This window comes from Micrasema longulum, unplaced genomic scaffold (genome assembly GCF_059751315.1).
Source record: "Micrasema longulum isolate JH-2025_06_02 unplaced genomic scaffold, ASM5975131v1 h1tg000133l, whole genome shotgun sequence".
Taxonomy (NCBI): Eukaryota; Metazoa; Arthropoda; class Insecta; order Trichoptera; family Brachycentridae; genus Micrasema; species Micrasema longulum.
In genome coordinates, this window is record NW_028277339.1 from 1325628 (window position 1) to 1349366 (window position 23739).

Here is a 23739-nt window from a genome sequence, read left to right on the forward strand (position 1 = left end):
ATATTAGGGTTTCACGGATGTTCCATTGTGATCGCGAATACGATAAACAACCATGGTGAGAAATGTTTATCGCGTCGCTTATTAGCACGTCGATAGTTATTTGTGATTGAGCTACTGGTACAAGAAATATGAATAAAGCCATTGAGTAAGAAGAAAATTATTGAAAATTATTAAATTATTATTTATTATTACTATTAAATATTAAATTATTATTATTATTATCTTATTATTAAGAAGAAAATACTCAAAGAACCAACGGTCGTGCACCTACAAAACAATATTTTGAAGTGTTATGTAAAGTTAGGTAAACCCAACCAGGGTTAGGTTAGTTGTATTTCCTGATAATTTTAATAAAATATTTAATAACGAAATAAACACGATTCCTCTTTAAAAAGTACATAGTTCTTCTTCTTCTTTATTTATTGGCTCTTTCATCCCCTTACTGGGGTGTTCCAACCAGTGTCGAGTTTTCGATAAATTTACGCATGTGTTAGTACTATATTATACATGTTAGTTTATTAGTATTTAATATTAAGTACATTATACATGTATACATATCAATAGATAACATATTCACAAGTTGATACCATTTATAACTAGATATTTACGTAAAATTTTGAATAAGTACATGTTTATTGGGCGGGGGCAGGAGAGTTAGAATATGAATAGGGAATGGGACATTGATATTGGAGAGGTCGGATAGGAACTCAGGATAACAATCGACACCCAAAAAAAACGTGGTTTAAATCTTCCTCCTCAAGCTGACATTCGCACATGGCAGAGTCCCGAACATGGATTCTGTATAGGTGAGAACCATTACAGCAGTGCCCAATGCGCACTCAGCATATGGAGGACGTCTCAAACCTGTTCAGAATCACTTCGGAAAACCAAGGTTTAAAAAGTACATAATATATTAATATGACCCATGCGCTCTGTAGCTGCAAGACATGTTAGGATATTTTTTTGTATGGCATCCTTAAGCTGATTTTCATGAAAGTGGCGCTATAGAAGTTCCAGAATTAATAAATAATGCATTGGCCACCATAACGTTCAATTTAAAAGATCTTCACTAATTTACGTAGTGGCTAAACGTGACTAGCGAAATTGTAAAATGACAAGTGTTGGCAGTGTCTAGTTGTCGATTGGCCTTTTTGGAATACGGAGCTGTTTTGTAATAAATTTGGCTAGCTAATTAGCATGTATTGCGGATAAAATAATTACAATCCGGCAAATTTATTGTTTCAATTTTCCCGCGTTTTGATAGTAAAGTATGACTGGTTCACGTCATCCAATCAAATGTGAACAAGATTCCTTTCGCAAATCGACGGCGTTCGTTTACGATCGGCTGCAATCGTTTTTCGGTTCCACAACTGCAAAATACACTAACGTCAACTTGCCCGTGTTTTGTTGATGTGTTGACATCACGATATTGTTGTTTTCTTTTCTAAATCTTCTTGGGCAAGAAATATTGTTTGTGTCCCAGAGGAACCAAATCGGACTCGTCGTTAATTTTAAAAGGTTAGTTACATGTTTTTGTCTTTAATACATTTTGATTGATACCTACGAAACATCTGATTTTTTTCTGTATGACATTTCCGTGTTTCCATGATTTTCTTCGTAAATTCCGATTTAATGACGCTGGCAACTGTAATAATAGTTATGGATGCAATTATTATTTTTGATATTACACTTAGTGTCATATCAGTACACATAAATACAGATTCTCGGACGTCATAATCCAAGAAAGAACAAGGTTTAATCAGTGATTAAAATTCGTATATTATTACAATAATTAGAATGAATTGATTTATATTGTGATTTCGTGTATTTAAATCATTTTAGTTAAAACTGCTGGATAACTTTAGGGCTGCTTTGAAAAATTAGATTATTTCATTGAAAACATTTAACCTTAATTTGAGGTACAGATAACAACTAATCTCTTATTAAAATATGGCGTGCTATAATGTAATCAGAAGCATTATTTATAACAATCTCAATTATGCAGTGTCAACCGTTTAATTAAAAGAAATGTAATAGTTGTTTGTCGTCAGTGCAACACGTTAGAACTTAACGGAACATTAATTTATGCACTGAAATGATCAATCATTTACACATTTTCTTACAGCACTTCATCGAAAATCATGCGTGCGTTTCGTATTATTTTGATCAGTATTGAGTAGTCAGCACAAAAGTCACAGAATGTTCGTTCGTATGTAGCTGAAACGAGAGCGATATTCAATTTTTATTGCTTTAGAATTAGAGTGAAATAATTGTATGGATACAAATGAACAAGCCAAATTAAGGCATGATGTAAAGATTTTTTTTAATAATATTTATGGTTTCTTAAATACAATTTTTATATTACCCACTTTGTACTTTTTATTTATCCATTCATTTGATTGTTCGACCCAGTATATCTCTATATTTGCATCAGAGAATTGTAACTTGTGATGTAATCAACCATCTTAAAATATTTATGCATGCAATGTCCATTGTTAATAAATGATTAGCCATCTATTAATATCGTGGCTGTGTGTAGGCAGATGCACAATACAGTTCTGTGTGTGATATAAAACCAGTATCCTGGATCATTTTTGACTCTATAACTACGGTAAAAATCCCAAAAAATGAAATTTAGTGGAAATACGGCCACTTTGTAGTGTAGTGATAGGCGCGTTCGCCTGCCATGCTTGAGGTTCCGGGTTCTATTCCTAACAAGGTTGACACGAAATATGTATTTAGAAGGTGGTTTTACACTGCAATGTATCACTATCCCTGGAAACTTGAAACCCTATGATTATTCAGATGTGGATAAGAATATGATGATTATTAAAATTTAAGCAAATTTCTTAGTCATTTTGGGTACAAATATCCGATTTATATATTACTTGCACTCAAAGTATCGCATTAATAAAGACATATTTCTCGTAATCAGCATATACCGATCCCAAACTCTAATATTAGTACATTTATTGATGAATTATATGTTGAATTATATTATATATTGCTTAATTCACAAAATAAATTTACTTTTGTCACCGGCTACATAAATATTAATATTGCAGATGACTGTTACAATTATTATGAGGACGAATATCTTAACACGATTGCTGAATTAAATTTTAAAACATGCATTAATATCTGTACCAGAAAAGTTCAAGGACAAAAATATTCTTTTTTAGATCATATTTTAACTAATACTAATGAAAAAAAACATTCGCACTATCATTTGGAAGACGTCTGTAACCGATCGTTACTCGTGCATATTTACTTACAGTAAACAGAGTACGAGTATACATACGAACTGAACTACAGTGAATCATCCTAATAAATATTCTATATTTAACATAGACACTCTTTGTGACAAACTATCATCTGAAAATTGGTACATGGTACTAGAAACAGAAGACGTCAAATTATGTTCTAGGCACATGAATTTTTTTTTTTTAAAATCATATATCATTGAAAATTAAAAGATAACTTAATTCTAAATTTCTTAAAATAAAACCCCGGATCACAAATGGTCTAGCAGTTTCCGTACGGACATAAGGAAATATATTTGAATTAATAAAATATTCAAATGACATAGGCCTTAAAAAGTATTATTAAAAACGCAGAAATAAATTAACATCGCTCATTGAGAAAACTAAAGATAATTTATTTTTTTTAATGGAAGAAACAAATAACGATCGGAAAAAAGTATGGCTAACTATAAATTGAATATATATTTTTTTGAATGTTAACATTAAAAATATAAAAGATAGTTACCTCTCAATAAACGTTCAAGAAAGCCCTTTAAAATGTGCTAAAATGTCAAACAATTTTTTTACAAATGTTGGTGAAAATTTAGCTAGTGAAATATAAAAAAATAATACATGTTTTCATAACTCCAAAAATCCTTTGGGAAATGAAAAAATGAGAAATTTTTAAACTACCAACGCCACGGAAATAGAAAATATTATAATGGGTCTATAGGGTAGATCTTCATCTGGATACGATAACATAACATCGGAAATATTAAAAAGAGGCAGAATTTTATTTAGTAAACCTTTTGCCCACATAATAAATATGAGCCTTCAAAGCAGAATATTTCCTTCGAATTATAAACAAACTCTTGTTACACCAATTTATAAAACAGGCGACCCATAAAACATTAGTAATTATCATTCGATTTCATTAGTATCTAATATAGCAAAAAAAATTGAAAATATTGTAAAAAATAGATTAACATGTTATATAAATAAATTTGAATTTAGACAAGGTTCGACAAAAGTTACTACACTTATCAGTAATGCTCTAGACAAGAGGGAAAAATCCATTGGTATTTTTATTGATCCCGTAAGGCTTTTGAAAGTGTTAAAAAGGTGGTTCGATTCTAATTCCTTATAGTGAAAAAACATTATATTCAACATTTTCAATAAATAGTTATTGTCGTCCTTTAAATTTTAATACAATAAAAAGTCATTAGTTTACCAAATTTGTGGAAAAAAAAATCCCTTTGATTTTAGTGTGCAGTGTGCATAGGTGCAACTCTAGTGCAGCACGAAATCACTATTCCTTTTCGGAAAAACAATTTTAATCTAGAAATAAAAAGTATTGAAATATAAAATTATTCACATGCAAATTAAAAAATCATATGAAACCAACTCCATCCAAATTTCCATGCAGTATTGATTGATTTTTGTATTAAATTTACTCATATAAATATTACTAAAAAAGCCCTTAATTGTAAAATGAACATCCTCTCTAAACACAAGCATTTTGCTCCATTAGAGAGGTAGAAATATAAAATTATAATGTGTATTAATATATAAAAATATGTTTGCATAATCAACTTCAAGATTCAAAATAAAAATTTTAAAAAAAATGGTTAAACTTTTTTGATTAAATAAAAATCAACACCTGTAATGAGGGTATTGTGTTCATTAAAATATGTTTTCAGTTCAAATCAGTGCACACCACACCAAGTACTTCTATTTTTGTATGATGCAATTTGGTATTATTCAAATTGGTTTATTTAACATGACTTTTTTTATCAATAATTTTAGCTTATTACATTGAAAATAATAAATAACATAGTCATCTAATTTTAACATAAGCAATCAAAGTGTTGTTTCTGCTTAATAGTTTCATTTTATTTTAATAAATTTACAGACAGAGTTCATTAAACATATACTATAACAAAAAAAACAATTAAATACAGTAACATAAAACTAGAAATGATACAATGAAAGAAAACGCATAGACAAATAAGTATAATGGACAAACATTATGGGATCCATGTTGATTATAGCTGTAAAGAATTTATTGAATATTAATATTATTATATATTCTTAAATTGATTAGTTACTTCATTTACAACCGAAACAATTCAGATCCTCGTTTTCGTTAACTAGTCTGATCGTTCTGGATAGAGGTGCCTGAAAACCATAATTAGTCTTATGATAACCAAAGAACAGAATTTTATTATTTCTGAGTTTATGTGAAGCAACATCAATAGGTATTTGTTTTGACGAAAGCCCTTAGTCGGGACATCAAATTAACCATTAAGTATTTTAAAGATGCAGATTTAATCCATACATACTGTTTTTAAAAATGTCCAAGTGCCTATTGTAATATCATTCTTATGCAGTCGTGTTCATAAATATTTAATAGTTCCAAGAATGTTATATGCATTAACTTCCATTGTAAATATTTTGTTTTTTTTTTTCCAGTTAAAACTTGAAGTCTGTAGTAATTATGGGTGACGAGAATATGGATGCATGCGAATGCATCTGGAATCACGAGTTGGCGATGCGACGCTTGCTTTCTTTGGTAATATTTAAAAAATAATATTACATTGCTTTTATAATCCATAAAATGTTAAAAAAAATCCTATTAGTTACATAATATATATATTTTTTTATTATATAAATAAAACACGAGTGATACTTTAATCCACAAATTTCGAATATCCAGTGACCGGTTTCATCGCTTTCGCGACATCTTCGAGACTGGTATCTTTATTAAAAAGTTAAATGTATTTATACAGAACAGAGGTAAGGATACATAAATCAAAGTTATATGTAAGTAAATTAAATAAAGTTATTTTTATCTTAAGGATCATTATCAACAAATTTTCTATGGGTTAACTAATGAATTGATATAATGCTATTTTAATGAGTTTAAGTATTTTATTTTATTTTTGGTGTCTCATTCTTTGTGAGTGTGGTTTTGTAAATAATGATTTCTGAAAAACAAAGTATAAATACATCTGTATAAATACATTTAACTTTTTAATAAAGATACCAGTCTCGAAGATGTCGCGAAAGCGATGAAACCGATCACTGGATATTCCAAATTTGTGGATTAAAGTATCACTCGTGTTTTATTTATATAATAAATTACAATGAACTTCCATCAAGAATTTTCACTTACAAACTTAAATGTTTTATATAATATATATATATATTCATTTTTTTTTGCACCACAACAGGCTAGGAGGCCCAATTACCTAGTGTGCCCTATGCGCTATTAGGTATGAAAAGTAATAAGCATAAAAACTATGAAAACGAGGCTGATAAACAGCCCTTTAGGATTAAAATGGTTCATTCCTCAGCCGGAAATGGCCTAATGCAAACTGAAGCTATTTTATTTTTTTAACATTTCCACAGTTAAGGCAAGGCCAAGCATACTGCACTAATAGTGAGTGCTTGGAGGATCTGCCAGGATTAGCCCCACCTACTCAGACCTCGGCGGACAACTTTATTTTGATGAGCCTCGTTATGATTTTTGCTATGGTGCTATTCGTCCTTAGGCCTAGGCGTTCACAGACTCGTGCCCTCGATGAAAAAGTAATTGATAATCAGGTAATATGTATTTTCAGTTGTCATAATGTAGAAATCAATTACGTAAAAATAATTACCTTAGAAACTATGGTCACCGTATAATCCAAGCTACCTTCATTTTGTTGAGATTTATAACAATATATTTAAATTTAAAATCAATTATTTATTGTATACTAGCTGAACCCGACCACGCTTCGATGAGGCTTTGTCTGATATTAATTATTAGGGGAGTAAATAAAAGTAGCCTAGCAACTATGCATTTACTGAGAAAACACATGGCTTAATTGAATATCTTTATTTGCGTTGCTGTGCCTATACTGTAGAATATAAGGGAAGAAAATTGTAACTTTGGGTAAAATTGATAAAATGGAAGCACTGTGTAGAATTGTCATTCAGTACATATATAACTATGACAAATTATGAGTTAATTTAATATGCATAGAATGTTCCGTTTCCGTTGAAACTTCAGAATAAAAAGTATATTGAAATGCTCTTCTAAAAAATGTTCTGTAAAAATTTTGAGTCAGATACTTTCCGAGATTTACGGCCTCAAACATACGGAATTTTTTATAACATACTGGCGGACCCGACAGACGTTCTCCTGCTGGAACGTTGGCTTGCCTGCTATTAGCTGGTTGAACAAACGTTTTTTTGACTTTTTTGAGCTATTTATATATTCCTAATAAGGGTTAGTTTTTCGTTTTATCTCCTAATATGATTGGCTAAGAGTCCTCGTCGTGCACAAATCAAAATCGTGCAGAAATCACTACTCTAGTGCCAAAATCTATGGAGAAAATATGGGAATACATGTTAATGAAGAAAAGTCAGAGTGTAATTTACCCTGAGCCCTCTAAAATTATGACACTCAACCCATGCCAAATGCGGATTTAGTCATTCTTTAATGAATTAACTATAATGAATTAAAATGTCTGATAGTGTCGTAAAAGGGGGCAAAAACTGTTTGGATAAAAGAAAAAAACTTTTTATTGATATTTAGGTACCTAGATACTTGTTTATGATTGAATTCCAAAACTAAAAATTATTATTATTCCCAAACATTTACATGCCATAAACTGGTTCAGCAAACGTTTTTTTCGTAAATAAGGACACGCGTTGTTTATTTTTGACTATTTTGAGCTATTTATATATTCGTAATAAGGGTCAGTTTTTTTGTTTAGAAAAATTGTTTTATATTATTTATTTGATAGATCCCGTGAAACAGATTAATAACGAATATAAAAGTTCCCACTATCTATAAAATAAAAAAAGTAAATAAAATATTTTCAATGTAAATAATTTTTTATTACAAATTCATATTGTTTTCTAGGGACCCAGTGGACATCCACCCCCGCCTCCACCTCCAGCTACAAATTAATTACCCTGCAAAAAACACCAAAATCTTCTTATAACTTCCTCTTCTGTGTTTAGGGTTTACAACTGCCAGCAACAGGTTTAGTTTAACTATATGGATTGCATAACACCATTTTACATCTAATAAAGGAGTTCAGCTTAAATTAAGTGAAGAGAATCATTAAAAATAGGGTTTATAATGACAACTATAATACAAATAAATCCATTTGTTTCCAGACCCAAACTTAATTGACCAACATAAGTTGTATTTCCATTACTAAATATTTTTTTCTTTATCATACAGGCATATTAAATAAATTATCTAATAATAATGTTTTGTATTTTAGCAATTAAATTATTATGTATTATTCATTAAAAATGTGATCAGTTTCTTGAAAGAAAATTGCTGCAATATATTTATGTTCCACATATATCTATCAAATTTATATGAAATAATTTACTGTTTGACACTGCAACTAGTTTAATCGCAGTGCCCTGTACACCATTGGGTGCAAAGAAGGGAGTAGAAAACCGTAATAATATAACTAATACTTTATTTAATTTAATTAAGCTTTAAAAGCGCCCATTAAATACACGCTGTTATATCTATGTATACATATATTGTGAATATTTAGAGACTCGCCAATAAAGTAAGAAAAATACAACTTTTTTTAAACATAATATTGCCGTTTAAAATCTTTGTTTCTTATGTATAGATTATATTTCATAAAAATCAGTACTGTATGTTTTTGCTCCAAGATGAGGAGCATTCTTCTAAATTTTCGCAGTATGCCATGAATCATAATAGCTTCTATTTATTTTCTTTTTCACTTTAGTGACAAAACCATAACTACATTCATTTTATAAAATAGCTATATATACAATTCATACCTTTACAGTCACTATTTACTTTTTAGTGATACCTAAATCATATAATATTAAAAAGTATTAAAATAGCCTTCTATTTTGTAAAAATATTTTGCTTTAGAAATCTTTTCGCCTTGTTTGTGCTGATGTACATTTTAACATTGGTTTGACAAGAAAGACTGCATATTTGCACAACAATTCATGCATACAGTTTGACTTAGTCAATAAATTTTTACATTAGTATATCCAAGAACCAAATTTAATTTTTTGTCTTTTTTTTTTTACTATCTTAACAGATATTATACACAGTAAATTTTTCTGGGTTACTATATTTTATTAACATATAGTAAAAATTGCCTTTTATAAAACTTATAATGTGAACATATATTTGGTTTAATCATTTTTGAAAAAAAACATTTATTAATTTTTACCCAAGATTAAGAAACAAAAATTAAACCTTAAAATTATATAACGCATTCAGTAGAAGTTTAAAACAACATTTTTAATTCATTTTATTACACCGTGTTTCGTTCGTACTATTTACCGATGTTTCAGATTGCTTTACAGCTTCCATCATCGGGGTTGATGTCATTTGTGAAATAGATGTAAACATCATCAATAGGTTACAACCCTAAGTACTAAGGAGTTGTACCGTGTCACAGTCGTTTGTCAATTTGAAATCTGTGGCGCTTCTATGTGATTTCTTTATAACTGGGTACCGGGATGATTTTAAACGCATCCCATCATCTCTGTTTATATTGTCGGGATGTTTGTAGATCTCGATCGCCTCTTTTATCAAGCGAGTTTGGTGACTTTTTGGTCTCCTTGAGATTATCGGCTCGGAGGAAAAGGCTGTAGTGAGATCCGAAACTTCGGTAAATAGTACGAACGACACTCGGCATAATAACCCAGAAAAACTTACTGCTCATCCGCAACGGCCATGAAAATCTAAGAAGTTCAACAACAAAATTATGTTCAAATAATATAATTTGATCTTTACATGCCTGTTATCCACTTTTCTTTGTAAAGAAACACCGTAGTTTAAATTTATTTAGAATAATATTGTCTTCTAAGCAGTATAGGATTGTCCAAGGACTTTACGAGTGTTAATCGAAGTGGAACTGTTAAACTTCTATTTGCATATTTTAGACAAATTTTATACATGCCTGCTAATGATAGTTCTGCTTAGTGAGGTTCAGTCAACTGCCTAACATATTATGAATATATTTAAAAATGCATCTTTAAATAGGTAACAAACAATTGCATCATCACTAGGGATGTATAAATTTGGCCAAATTATGTGACTATTTACATCTTCATAATTCCACATGTCCATATATATACATACAACTGTTTTTGTCCTGAAGTAAGATTGAATCCCTGCAGATAATTTATATAGAGGTTCAAACTCTCAGAATAATAATGCGTAACCTAGAGAGGAGCCCAAACGTAGGAAAACCATTCTATGACTATTGGGTATTAAGTTGCTACAGTTCGCAGCAAAACAATGGGCCGTTCTCAGGTCGAGAATTGCCAAATGGATATTAATTTGCATTGTAATTACTTTTAAATATGTACCTGTGTATTTGTCATCGCAGGGTTATTCCAATATATTTTTCTATAATTCGCCTATATTTATTTTATAAAACTGAAAATACATGTTTGTGTTTATTTATTTATTCACAATATATTTATGTTATATTTATTAAGACATAAATCCCAACTCCATTGAACCAAAGTCCTGTGTTGAGTTTGTTTGTTTGTCCGTCACATCTCCGAAACGGCGAGTCGTAGCGGCCTGAAATTTGGACACCTCATTTTAAATGCGATATCAAGGTTAACGTTGCTATTTTCGAGTAAAATTTGAATCGACCACTACTCGATAAAAACTCAAACTTTATATGGATGCCTAGTGCGGCCCTGACATATTGCCCATAATCAACTGTCATTATCAACAGTAAACATACTTTAATTCACAAATTTATTTCCTAAATTGAGAAAAAATAGTATCTGAAGTAAATATGTTGATATAAGGAAAGTTTTTAAGCAACATAATACACGTGTCGGGACAATAAATGCCAAAAATCAATTTAAATCAAATATTCTGAATCAATTACCTGTGAAAACTGACTCCTTTAACACATTTGACGCTCCTACTGCTGCAACCAAACATACTGCAATTCACCATAGTCGATTTTTATTTATTATAACGTAAATATCCAAGTTATTTACAAACAAAGCCAAGCACAGCAACAAAAGTATCCGATCAAACTGTTATGTTTATGTTGTCAAATAAAACAAAATGGCCACCAATTGGTTGCTAACCAACATCGCTTGGGTTTTATGAAACATAGTGATAAAGGCTTCTCTCTAGGTTACGCATTATTACTCTGAGTTCAAACTATTAGACATAAAATAACTGCACATTTCAATCTGAATTATTTTGAAAAGTCTTTTTTTTTATTACATGATATTTACATGACTCAATTAAGTTCATAATATCCATAATCTGCCATGCCTTTTATTCACATTTTTAACCATCAGCAATCGTCCTCTGCACATTCCTTTACTTACAGAAGTAGAAACAGCATAAATTAATATTTCAAAAGGAAGCAATTCCCTTTTATAATTATTTTGTCTCCCTTTAAATTATCAGTTACTTTAATTAAAAAGAAATATAATAATATTATTAATTATAGTTTAAATTATACATATTACATGTACAATATGTGATTATGGGACAAAAGGTTTTTGGGTAGATATATATTTTGTTTTGTGCACAATATTTTTGTCAACTATCACCAAAATATTGGGAGTTAAAATATAATTTTCCTTTTACCTGAGGTTTTGTTTTGCACAATTGATTTCTATGCATAAACTAATTTAATTTCTCGACTGGCTACTAACTTATTTCATGCTTTTCCGTGATTATGAAATATTAATAATCTGTGAGGTAGTAATCTCACAAAGCTCATTTCATATAGACAAAATAAAAATAAAGAAAAGCAAAGTGGTATTACTCAGTACATGATTTTGCAGATTTTCTGCACTTTTTCTTCCGGCAGCGCTTGTTTGAAAAAAGGTACATTTTTTAATGAAAAGTGATACCATAACTCAAAACACTATTTTGTTTGGTTCAAGTGCTCAATCACAGATGTTTGTCACAATGTCATCACGTCGATTAAGTCCTTAACCAGCACTTATCCATTATCGCATCAGTAATTACAGACAACTGGCCATTGTGATTGAGTTGCAGGTGCAACATACATAATTTATAGCCACTATTTTGCTTCCAATTATTTTCAAAATAAGTGTTCTCGGCATTGATATTTTTTGTGGTTAGACCATTTTTTAGTGGTTCAAATAAATAGGCCTCAATTATGTAAGAATGCATAAAACAATTAGTTGGAAGGCAATCTCCACTTTTATTGATGCAAGAATTGGTAGCCATTAATCCAAATGTGTACATTTTGTATGTAAATAAATTATGTATTTTGTGTAATAATTAAAATAAATCTCATTGGTTATTAAAAATATTTTTCATTTACCCATAAACTTGAATCTTCCCCACAAAATCACATCCATTTTTTTATTGTTAGTCATCAATACACTGACTAACCCTTTCACCTCATCCCCGGCTTAATCTACTGCACCTGGATGGTATTTTATATTGTGCCCGCATCCGGTGGTGCATAGGGTACTGGACTGTTAAATAAAATGCAGCGTATCTCGATCATCTGTTACAGGAATTTAAGTCTTACGCTTCAGGTGCTGTCCAGTGACAATAATATTTCAGTGAAAACCACCATATAAATAAATATCTCATTTACCCGGCGGGAATTGAATCCTCAACCTAAGCATGGTAAACGAATACGCAAACCACTACACTGCGAGGTGGACTAGTCTCCACTCTATTTTTTTTCAGGATTTTTACTTGAGAACAGCCAAAAAATTGAGTCAAAAACATGCATCCAGTGTTCTGGTTCTATTCCCCACACATAACTGTTTTCTTGATCCGCCCGGACACAGATAGAAATACATAATATATTATTTTACCAATTTTTTAAACATTGAAAAATCATAAATAAATTGTAAGAAATCAGTTTTAGATACATCTAATAATACTGTAATGTAGTCCAGTAATGCATCACTTATGGGGGCATCCTAGCATATAAAAAATAACAGTTTAGCAGTCAACCTATTAAAACTTAAATAATCCAGCAGTGCAACCCCCGTGAGAGCGTTAAGAATACTAGACCAGAAGTTCAATTATTACATTGTCTTCAAAGTGAGTGAGCCATATGTTAATAGAAAATAAAAATGTTTTTTTTGTCTACTTTAAATTTCAATGGTTTCACGCACAAGAGTTTAGAAATGCAAAGAAACTCTGCATCTCCACATGCATGATCTTTGTGTATAAATGAATTATGCTGGAAAAAATCATTGTTTTATTTTTAGTAGGTATTAAAAGACATTTATTTTTAAAATAATGTTATTTAATCTAAAGATAAAATTTTTATGCAGTAAAACAACTGTGAATAATATGGAACATGTATTTTGACAAAAGAACCATTTATAAGAATATCCAGAGGGAGACTAATGAATATTTCAATGAGTGTATGTATATTGTTTTAGATTTTGTAAATCAGGTCCAATAAAAAATTTACAACAAAAGTAATGGATATTATAAAAATATAAGTAATTGATCAGTCAATTGAATGTACTTTATTTAATTATTTTCCTCCTGTAATCTGTGTACAACTATTCTCACTCTTTTAATCAATCCACTGATTTTTTCATACTTCCCCGTCGAATCGGGCAAATTTTCAAAATTAATTATGTCACAAATATCTTTAGAGAATTTAACGTCCGCTGGAAGTTTTGAGATGGAGCTTGATACGACAGGAGTACCAAGAGAACTTTGGCGAACTCCACCAATCCTCGGGGTGGCAGGAGAACTGGCAACAATGGGAGGGCTGGCAACACTGGGAGAGTTGACAATGCTGGGAGAGTTGGCAACGCTGGGAGAGTTGGCAATACTGGGAGATTCAGTCACACTGTTGTCAATTACTTCGCTACTAATAGCCGAGGTTGCCAAATTTCCTTGACCCTCTTCAACGGTAAGGATGGTAGGAGATGGGGCAGCAGGTTTGATTGAATTTTCACTCTGTGGTGAGCATACACTGATCGAATTATCCAGAGCAGCTAAGAGTTGCATCTTCCGGGTTTCAAGATCATCAAGGGACAACTCCTCATCCTATAAAATGAATAAAACTTAGGATAATTCAGCACATAATATTTTTTTATTTATTTATTCATATAAAGTACTTTTAAGTAAAAATGTACTTTTTGAAGTTAATAAGTGCAAGCCTTATCTCCCAATTAAAAAACAGCTGTTATTTTTTAATTAATTAGGTTTTTTTTAATGTGATACGAGGGCGGATTGAAAATGAAGCTAACTAAGTAGGAAAAAAACATTTTTTTTTTCAAAAACCATTTATTTCTCAACATAGTCTCCTTTTATTTCGACACACTTAGTAAGACGATATTCCAACTTTTTTATACCATCTGAATTATACGATTTCGGGAACCTCTCAAAATACGTGTTAGTTTCGGTAATCACTTCTTTGTTTGAGCTGAATCTTTTTCCTACGAGCCACTTTTTCAAGTTTGGAAACAGGGAAAAGTCACTAGGAGCTAAATCTGGACTATAAGGTGGATGATTAACCAATTCGAAGTGTATTTCATGTAATTTTAGCATCGTATCTAATGCTGTGTATACCAGTGCGTTGTCTTAAAGAAAGAGCACTTTTTTCTTCTTTAAATGTGGATGTTTTTCCTTGATTGCATCATTCAATTGATCCAATAATGCACGATAATACTTTCCTGTGATTGTGGATTCTTTTTCAAGATAATCGATGAGCTATATTCCGAACGGCCGTGAAAGTTAATAACGATATTTGAGACAGGTTGTGGTCCCGTGTGTAGGTTCGCAGACTCCAGAGCAGGAGGTCTGAGGTTCGATTCCAGTCCTACATTAAGTTATTTCCCATTTTCTAACATGGTTATTTACAACTAAAAAAAATGGCTCCAAAATTAAAATAATTAGGTAAATCAGCAGAACGCAAATATATATGTGTTCCGGACGCGTAGTGTAAATTGATAAAATATGTAACTGTATAAAATATAATGGAAAAACTGTAATAAACACGACTGAGCGCTAGGCTCCCAATAAAGATAAATTATTCACTTTTGAGCCTGGCCTCAGTAATACCTAAATATAACCTTAGAATATTTAAATAATGTTAAATATAAATTTGTAATCATCATGTTGCGCGTGTTGCGGCTGCTGACGAAATTGCCCGTATTTACGCCACCTGTGGCCGGCGGCATGTAGCGAGTGGTGGGGGGTGAGCTACCCCCACCACTCCCAGGCAGCCGGAGCGGGTGGGACGGCTGACTTACGGAGCCTGACGTTCATCGCTTTATAAGGCGTGTATTTTGTATCATTAGATCAGTTGAGTTCCTAACTCTGAACAGTTCAGACGTGTTTCATTCAGTTCTCCCCCCTGTTCGCCCTCCTGCACTTCGCTCTTTGCTCCGCTCTGCCAGCTGACTGCTTTCGCTTCTCTACGCCACTTGGACCGGGTGGAAAGTCCTTTTCAGGGCTATTGAGGTTGACTTGCGGTCGGCGCAGTTGTGCCCCTACCTTCCGACATTGTCTTTGACTCTGTCTGGGAGGGCAGCTTCTCATTTACGCCGGGAAGTCTGACTGCGGCAGACGCGGGTGATGAACCAGCGCACACATGTGGTAACGCGTACGTTACAATATGTATTTAAAAAAAAGATTATTTTGTGGCTCAGGTGTCATAGTGAAAAAATTAATAAAATCCATACCTGCAAATCTGGTATCGATGGAGCATCCTCGGGCGGTGGTGGAGGGGGGATGTCGGGGGGCGGGGGAGGTATGTCCGGGGGTGGCGGAGGGTCTCGGGGGGCAGGAGGCGGAGGAGGGGGAGGCGGCGGGGGCAATAGCAGCATGGCAGCTGTTGACAGTGGAAGTGAGCACGACCCCATGCGAGAGTGATCTTTAAAAGAAAAGCCATCATTGTAAGATGAATATTAAAATAAATTATTGTCATGCTTGCTTAAGCAAAAGTTCAACTGGTAAAACCAAATTGAGTAATTTATTACTTTATTTTAAAATAAACTTTTGAGCTTTCAATTATACTTTATGTGAACAGAGCATAATGACTGGTAATCAGAATGAACAATGCTTAAACTCTGGAGAATGCAGTAGTTAGTTTCTCGTGATGACTATTTCCATGGAGTAATAAGGATGCTTTTTTCACGCCTAGGAGTTATAGGTTCGATTCCCAATGAAAAAAATAATAATTTGTAGTTTGGGTGTTCTGTGTTGTAATTCATATTGTCGCTGTAATTTTTTCTTGATTTGTGTAAAATTAGTAAGGCAACCCTTGTGCTGTTATGGCTGAACTCGCTTTTCACATGAGCAAGGGCTTGACTCCCCGATCCCTGGCGTTTTTGTACTGTTAGTTGCCTCTTAATCTATAGTGAAAAAAATAATAAAACCACTACGTTACAATCTACACTACTTTAATAATAAACACACGTTTACCTTGGTTACCTTCATCATCAATATCCATGTCAGAGTGCATGGTAATATCCAAGGGGTGATTTTCTTGCGGAGCAGCGGTCTGAGTCTTGGCCAGTTTCTTGCGCCGATATGCGAGGGCTTGGCGAGGCGCTAATCTCTCCAACATGGCATTCTTACTATCATCATCTGACATGGGTGGACATCCGAATATCTCACATTCCTGTATATAACAAATCAGTTTGATTTAGTTTTTAATTATAAACGTTAATAAATCGTTGGGTTGTGGTCCAGTGGCTAGTGTTGTGGACTCACAGATCAGAGATCCGAGATTTAAACCCCACTGTACCCCCAACTTGATTTCCATTTTATAATAGTGAGTTATTTAAAACTCTTTAAAAATGGCAATCAAAATTGAAATATTTGGGTAAATTGTAAGAATGCTAAAATTTCTTCCTTTTTTTAAACAAAAAAAAAACCTACACGAATCATCTACTATTTTATCAGTATATATTTTATTTTATCAGCCTCATGGTGTTATGGTCTGCGCGTTTGCCTACCATACGAGAGGTCTAGGGTTCGATTTCTGACATGGTTGATATAAAATATTTATTTAAAAGGGTGTTTTCACACCAGAATATTTCATAGTCCCTGGACTGGTACCTGAAGCGTAAGATTGATCATCTTACCTTCATGTAACAAAAGTGATCAAGGTAAGCTGCGATTGGTGTACTAATGCAGTGCCCTATGCACCATTAGGTAAGGAAAGGTAATGATGATGATATTATGTTTAATAGCCCGCAAAAATATAATTTTGAGACATTGACAAGTGCATAAAAGTGGTATTATTGAACTATTTGAATTGTACTGACCCAGTTTCATAAGTTTGCTTACTAAATTAAAGTTTATTTGGTCTTATTACACATTTTTTATATTTGTTGTTTTGATAGTTTAAAACTTAAGTAATATGTCTCAAAATTGCCTTTGTCATTGTATTTTGATAGAGATCCGTTTCATTTTACTCAATAAAAAAATGATAAAGTTGTCAAAGTAGTGAAAGTTTTTTTTAAAGGTCCATTAATGATGGCTTTATGTGATGACAGAATATTTTCGGTTATTCATGAATGCAAAGATGTAAATAAAGCCAGCCTAAAATAATGAACCATGCACACATGCACATCTATGAATTATGTCTAACTGAACTGGATTTTTATAATTGTATTTATGTGGAAAACTGATTTGGCTTTATTTTATGTTTTTTTTATAATGTTGTGTATATTTTTTTGTATTGCTGTTGTTTTTCTGAATAAACTAAATTAAATTAAATTAACAAACATGGTTGATTTGTGAAGCACCATTTTCATGATGCAACAACACAAAGACGATTGAGTTAAATTTGAGCAAAGATTTTTCAAATGAGTTTCATTAACTCAAAACTAGAAATGAAAGTGTTGAGATTAATAATTATAGCAGTTAGTCATGTATCACAAAATGTATAATTAATCACAATATTTAAGTTTATCCAAATGTTCGTAGACAAAAGACTGGATTTCACCCCCTCGGGAGTCATTAAGATTAACAAATTACAACAGGGAAATGGTGAATGTTACAGTGTTTAAAGTGGCCACTTGAACCAGCCAATGACAGGTCATAAGCCCTGTAAATGCCCAGACTTCCATATTCCCTTATTTAAGGTATTCTCCATCCCTGTTGTAATTTGTATAATTTATTGTTTTATTTAATAAGAATCGTGTAAATGTTCTCTTACATCTATGTATTTAGAACTAGCGGGAATATTAAAACCAGGAAAGTCCAGAATTTTTTTAACATCATATTTATCTTTGGAACCTTCTTCTGGAATTTCTCCATCTTCATCCAACGGATCCGTAACTTCTTTACCCTGAAAATATTTGGATAGAAAGTTCACATTACATAAACATTTTTAATGCAGTTAAGGTGATATTATTTACAATAACAACAATCGAAAAGTTATATTTTTAAGTAAATAGTATCAAAATTGGTTTATTTTAAAGTAAAGAGGCAAAAGGCTTGATCACAGTATTGAATTATAGCACAGAACACCCGTACCTACAAGAATTACATTGTAAATGTGATATCATTGGAAATCGAACCAAAGAGATGCCAAGTTGTAATTTATTTTTTTATTCAATTAAACATTGTGGATAAACTTACACAAATCTTGAAAAATAGTCAAATATCATTAAACATTTCTTTAGAATTAATGTGGAAGAGGACCATAACAAGTTGTTCACGTTAATAGGATACTAATTATGATAAAAAAGAGTTACAGATGAATCAAAGATGGCGATTCCAGAATGCTGAATCTTGGCATTCAGTAGCCAACCGGGCGGGTACCCGAGGGAGCGCATGCGATACACATGCTGTGGAAGCTGATTACGCTGAAGTCCGAGAGCTCGCCTCAGTGAACCTGAGATTCTGCCAGCTACCAGGTCCATCTCTCCGTCGTTTCCAGTCTTGTTCTGCTCTTCCAAGTGGTATCTCCTATAACGAACCATTTCAATATTAGTATAAACTATTTTTTATTCATATTTAACCAAAAAATTAGACTACAAAAACATTTAGCAAAAAGAAAAGTGCTTAAATATTGTCTAATATATCATTATTTCCCTATCTGCACCCAATGCTGTATAGGGTACTGTATTGGCACTCCAATGAGGAATTTCAGCCCCATGGGAAATCGGATACAAAAAATGTTTTCTTGCGCCTTAAAAATTAGGGCATCAAAATGTATGGCAAAGTTTCTTGAAAATGTATGAAGTTTTTTTTTTTATTAATAAAATTGAACTACTTTGAATGACGTCACTAGTTCATATAAATCAACCAATGATAAGAGAGCTGTGAAAGATATCCGGTATACTTACTGTCAACGGACCATTCGGTAAAACTGACCGAGAATAAGCGGAAGAGAAACTCTGATGTCACATGTGGAGTAATTTCAGAAATGCAAAACTTTGAAAAATCCCAGCGCTGATAAAATATTTTTTTTTTTTTGGTTAGTTTAATTTAAAACTGAACTTCCTCATTGCATCATATCTGAATCGTTTTTGTTACATGGAAGGTGAGGCGATTAGTTTTATGCTTCAGGTGCCAGCCCAGAAACAGTGAAATATTGCAGTAAAGAACCACCATTAAAATCAATTCATATTTTAGACCCACCCTGCCAGGAATCAAACAGAGGACCTTAAACATGGTAGGCAAACATGGCAGCTACTACTCGATTTCATTTTTCAAGATTTTAACCTGAGAGTAACCATTGAGTCAAAAACACTGGTCCAGGTTGTGGTTCTATTTCACACACCGAACTGAAATTTTCAATCATCTAGACACAAAAAATAAATATTCAAGTTTGCGGCAGTTCTAATATTGTTTTCAAAATTGCGCAAAAAAGATAATAAATTTTAGTGATATTTTTTTAAATCTTCAAGATAATTTTCAAAGTAAAGTTGTTAAGGAAAATAAAATATAAAAATTACCCTGGCCTGGCCATCATAGCTCTTCTTTTCTGATTGACTCTATGCATATCTTTTGGATAAGGACAATCTCTTAAGGTATGTTTTCCGTCACAGTTAAAACATTCTTGCGGTCTGGAAGGAACGAGTTTGACTGGTTTCTTTTCTGAAGTGTCTTTATTGTCAAGAACGTCAAATTTCTAAAATATATACATACATAAGTTTGAATTCACAAAGAGGGCACTTAAGTTAAAGACATATACATTAAAAAACAATCCATATTGTTATGAGTATTAAGTATAAGAAATAAAACTACTTTATCAAAAAAAATTGTCATAAGCGCTCTTTTATGTTTTTAATCTGTCATATTAATATTATATTATCATTATTTTCCAACCCGCACCTCAATCTCGATCATCTGTTAAATGAAGGTAAAATGATGAGCCTTACGCTTCAGGTGCCAGTCCAGAGAAAATAAAACTATTATTGGTTGTGAATTTTTTAAAGAAATATAAATGTTTATGGAAGCAGAGAGAGAGGGAGGAAAGTAGAGTTGGAGCTATACAATGTCTTCTCCCCTTTATGTACTTTTTATTTAATATTCATATTTTTACTTTTTTAGAATTCAATTATTTTTCCCCTCTCCTCCTGCATTCATAATAAATTAGTGTGAAATCTGTAATTAGTCATCCTTTTTTAATTGTTCTTTTGTACCTTGTATTTATATAAAGACTGTATGATTTCCTTGATAAATGAATAAATAAATAAACCTTAGGTATTTGTAAAACATAATGTGAAGCTTTGGTACGCCTTAAAATATTTGGTTTGGTTTATTTTTACTTCTCGACAAAGAAACAGTCGTGTACCGAAACCGATGGGCGCATAATTTTTATTTATGTAATATAATATAATGAAACTAGATGAAAAGTTGAGAAAGTTGACAGCTTTAAATACTTGGGAGTTCCCATAACTGAGGATGGAAGCATGCACAAAGAGCTTGCAATCCGCCTGGGAATTGCTGGAGCAACTTTTAACATGATGCAAGTTGTCTGGAACTCTAGTATATTCTCGGTCAAAGTGAAATGCCGATTATTCAATTCCTGTGTAATGCCATTACTCCTATATGGGTGCGATATAAGCTCAAAACACCAAATTTATGAGTTATGAGAGTAAGTGCTTGAGGAGAGTATTAGTCATAAGGCAGTTCAATTCCATAACTAACATTGAAGTCCAAGAATGGACGTAGCAGCCTCCTATAATGAATGTCTCGAGGGTGCGGCGGTGGGAACACAAGATGCGCATGCCTCAGGAGAACCTAAACTCAAGGTGCCTCTTTACGCATGTGGGCTCCCGTCGTTCTGGAAGGCCGTCAATGACGATCTCTCAGCTTTATTCGGCGAAACTAAGGGATGCGGGATTAAGGTGGGAAGAGACGAGAGCGCTGGCTGGCGATAGGGTCTCCTGGAGGCATCTGGTGATGTCCACATGCTCCACTGAGCAGATGAGGAAAAATAAAAAAAACAAAGTAAAAAGTGCTTTATACTTTTAGCATGACTTCCAGCTTGCTATATTTCTGACTAAGTGTGGATGGTTTGGTACTGTATGTATGATATGATCGAGATATTTATTAACAAATAACAAAAGTTATAAACATAAACATTACCTTGCTATAAGCAGGAACATCGATGTTCCCGTGCATAGGAGTATCAGAAGGATTTGTATCAATAATAAACATAGAATCCAAAGAGTCAGTAGCATCTTGTTTACTATTTGAATCTACATCCCATATAATTAATTCAAGATCAGAATCATTATCATAATGCGAATATTCTTCATCAGAGTTAATAAGTTGCAAAATGTATCTTTTTATTTTATGTTTGTAACTCTTTGCCACATTTTTATCCCTAAATCTGATCCTCATTAATGGTTCTTTCTCATCACTTTCTAATTTTATTGGGATATTAGCCGATTGACTATTACTATCACATTCTGTTGATAAAGTCGTACACGGACTTCGTTCCTGCATTTCTGATTCATTGTTTCCAACCAACAAAACAGGTTCCTCTGGTTCATTGTGAACTATGCTTTCGCTACCAATATTTTCAAAGTTATTGCTCGCAACTTCAGCGTTGGTATTCAGTACTGCGTCTTCACTAGAAGAGCTGGACTCAATTTCACCGTTCTCCAACTCAAAAATCATTTCATCGACTCCTCTTTTCCTATTTTTCGGCATGGCTGAAACTTAAAACTCGAAACGAATTGAAGCAACAAATGCAGACAAAAAAGATACTTATCCGTAAACAATACTCCGTTACATAGTTATCTCAATAAAAAGTAATTGTTCAATTGAAAACTCATCAAATTCAAAAAGTCCTAGGCTAAAAGCTGTCAACTGACAACTGGTTGACAACTTTGAACAATTTGACATCGCCAATCGCCATATTGGTTTGTCTTTGCTTTTGTCTATGTATTTTCTTTGCTTTTATCAAACTATTATTTTGTTAGTGATGCCAGGGACGAATGATCGAAAAAATATTGAAATTCCAAACTTCCAACTCTTTCACAAAACATACGAATAGAGTAGAACTCCGTTTATCCGAACTCCAGTCATCTAGATTGCCAAATATCCGGATCATTATCAAGAAAAAAAAAAATATGCTGATAAATAAAATGGCTGCTAAACTTTGCTGGCCATGTTCAAATATTTTTTTAATGTAACTCCAATTCGCTGTATTATTTAAAAGCAATAAAAAAAAATTGCCTTTTCTTTCAAAACATTGCCTTAATTAAATTATTGATCCAATTATCCGGATTTTTGCATATCCGGATAAAATCTGGCACTCATTAATCCGGATAATTTGAGTTTTACTATATTTATTATATTTCACATATTATTTACAAGAAATGTGAACAAATATGCAAAGTATTGAACAGTGTTTTTTTAAAAAGAGAAGTTAGTGTAAGCGAAATGCGTAATTAAATTACAATTTGCGTTTTTTTCCTTTTATTTATAAGGTACATATAAGGAATACGGCGCCATTTGATAAAACATATCATATATTATACACATCATCATCACCGTCGCGCCGCAAAAATATACATTTGGGTAATCTGGCCATAATAAACTATCAAAACATTAATGCAGCCATACGCAAAAGTTGACTACATTTAATAAAGCATTGCGTTGTACATATAAAAAATCGTATTATAAATTATCCGGCATCGCATCATTTACCCAACCATTAGTAACGTTTCCAACTTTGATTAAGATTTATTTATGACAAAATAAGTACATCGTTTTTAACTTTACATATTACATTACATTACAATTTTATTTGTACTAAATATTCCCAATCAGCAAAAATGCTGGTATGAGAGGATATAAATAATTTATTTTATTTTTATTTATTTATACTTTTACATTGTTTGTAATTTTTTTTTATACAGAATAATGTTCCCTCGCTAGGGTGTCTCGTGCCGAGGGAAACATTTTACAAAATGTGAAACATGCCTTAAATGAGCTATTTAACAAAGTTAACATAATAAACAATGTAAACTAAAATAATCATAAAAAACATAACTTATTTAT

At 32.2% G+C, this 23739-nt stretch overlaps 2 protein-coding genes across 2 annotated transcripts; one reads left to right on the plus strand and one right to left on the minus strand.

Annotated features, from left to right (window-relative positions):
* The first annotated feature begins 1366 nt into the window (after positions 1-1366).
* LOC148284294 (small integral membrane protein 14) lies at positions 1367-8837 on the plus strand. Its single transcript, XM_088242168.1, has 4 exons — positions 1367-1518; positions 5715-5814; positions 6654-6848; positions 8155-8837. The coding sequence occupies exons 2-4, from the start codon at positions 5740-5742 to the stop codon at positions 8200-8202; spliced, it is 318 nt and encodes a 105-aa protein (XP_088098294.1). The 5' UTR covers positions 1367-1518; positions 5715-5739; the 3' UTR covers positions 8203-8837.
* A 4681-nt stretch (positions 8838-13518) lies between these two features.
* On the minus strand, positions 13519-22617 carry LOC148284295 (zinc finger CCHC domain-containing protein 8 homolog). Its single transcript, XM_088242158.1, has 7 exons — positions 21814-22617; positions 20175-20350; positions 18969-19182; positions 18428-18559; positions 16684-16882; positions 15942-16132; positions 13519-14301 (listed from the first exon to the last, which is right to left on the minus strand). The coding sequence occupies exons 1-7, from the start codon at positions 22381-22383 to the stop codon at positions 13774-13776; spliced, it is 2010 nt and encodes a 669-aa protein (XP_088098284.1). The 5' UTR covers positions 22384-22617; the 3' UTR covers positions 13519-13773.
* Positions 22618-23739: the final 1122 nt, after the last annotated feature.

What these genes read in the sequence shown, in the direction of transcription:
- LOC148284294 (XM_088242168.1), top strand. Translation starts at nt 5,740, where the DNA reads ATGGGTGACGAGAATATGGATGCATGCGAATGCATCTGGAATCACGAG. An exon ending in TGCGACGCTTGCTTTCTTTG is followed by an intron (nt 5,815 to 6,653) that starts GTAATATTTAAA and finishes ACATTTCCACAG; the next exon opens with TTAAGGCAAGGCCAAGCATA. An exon ending in AAAAAGTAATTGATAATCAG is followed by an intron (nt 6,849 to 8,154) that starts GTAATATGTATT and finishes ATTGTTTTCTAG; the next exon opens with GGACCCAGTGGACATCCACC.
- LOC148284295 (XM_088242158.1), bottom strand. Translation starts at nt 22,383, where the DNA reads ATGCCGAAAAATAGGAAAAGAGGAGTCGATGAAATGATTTTTGAGTTG. An exon ending in ATGTTCCTGCTTATAGCAAG is followed by an intron (nt 20,351 to 21,813) that starts GTAATGTTTATG and finishes TATATATTTTAG; the next exon opens with AAATTTGACGTTCTTGACAA. An exon ending in GCTATGATGGCCAGGCCAGG is followed by an intron (nt 19,183 to 20,174) that starts GTAATTTTTATA and finishes GGTTCGTTATAG; the next exon opens with GAGATACCACTTGGAAGAGC.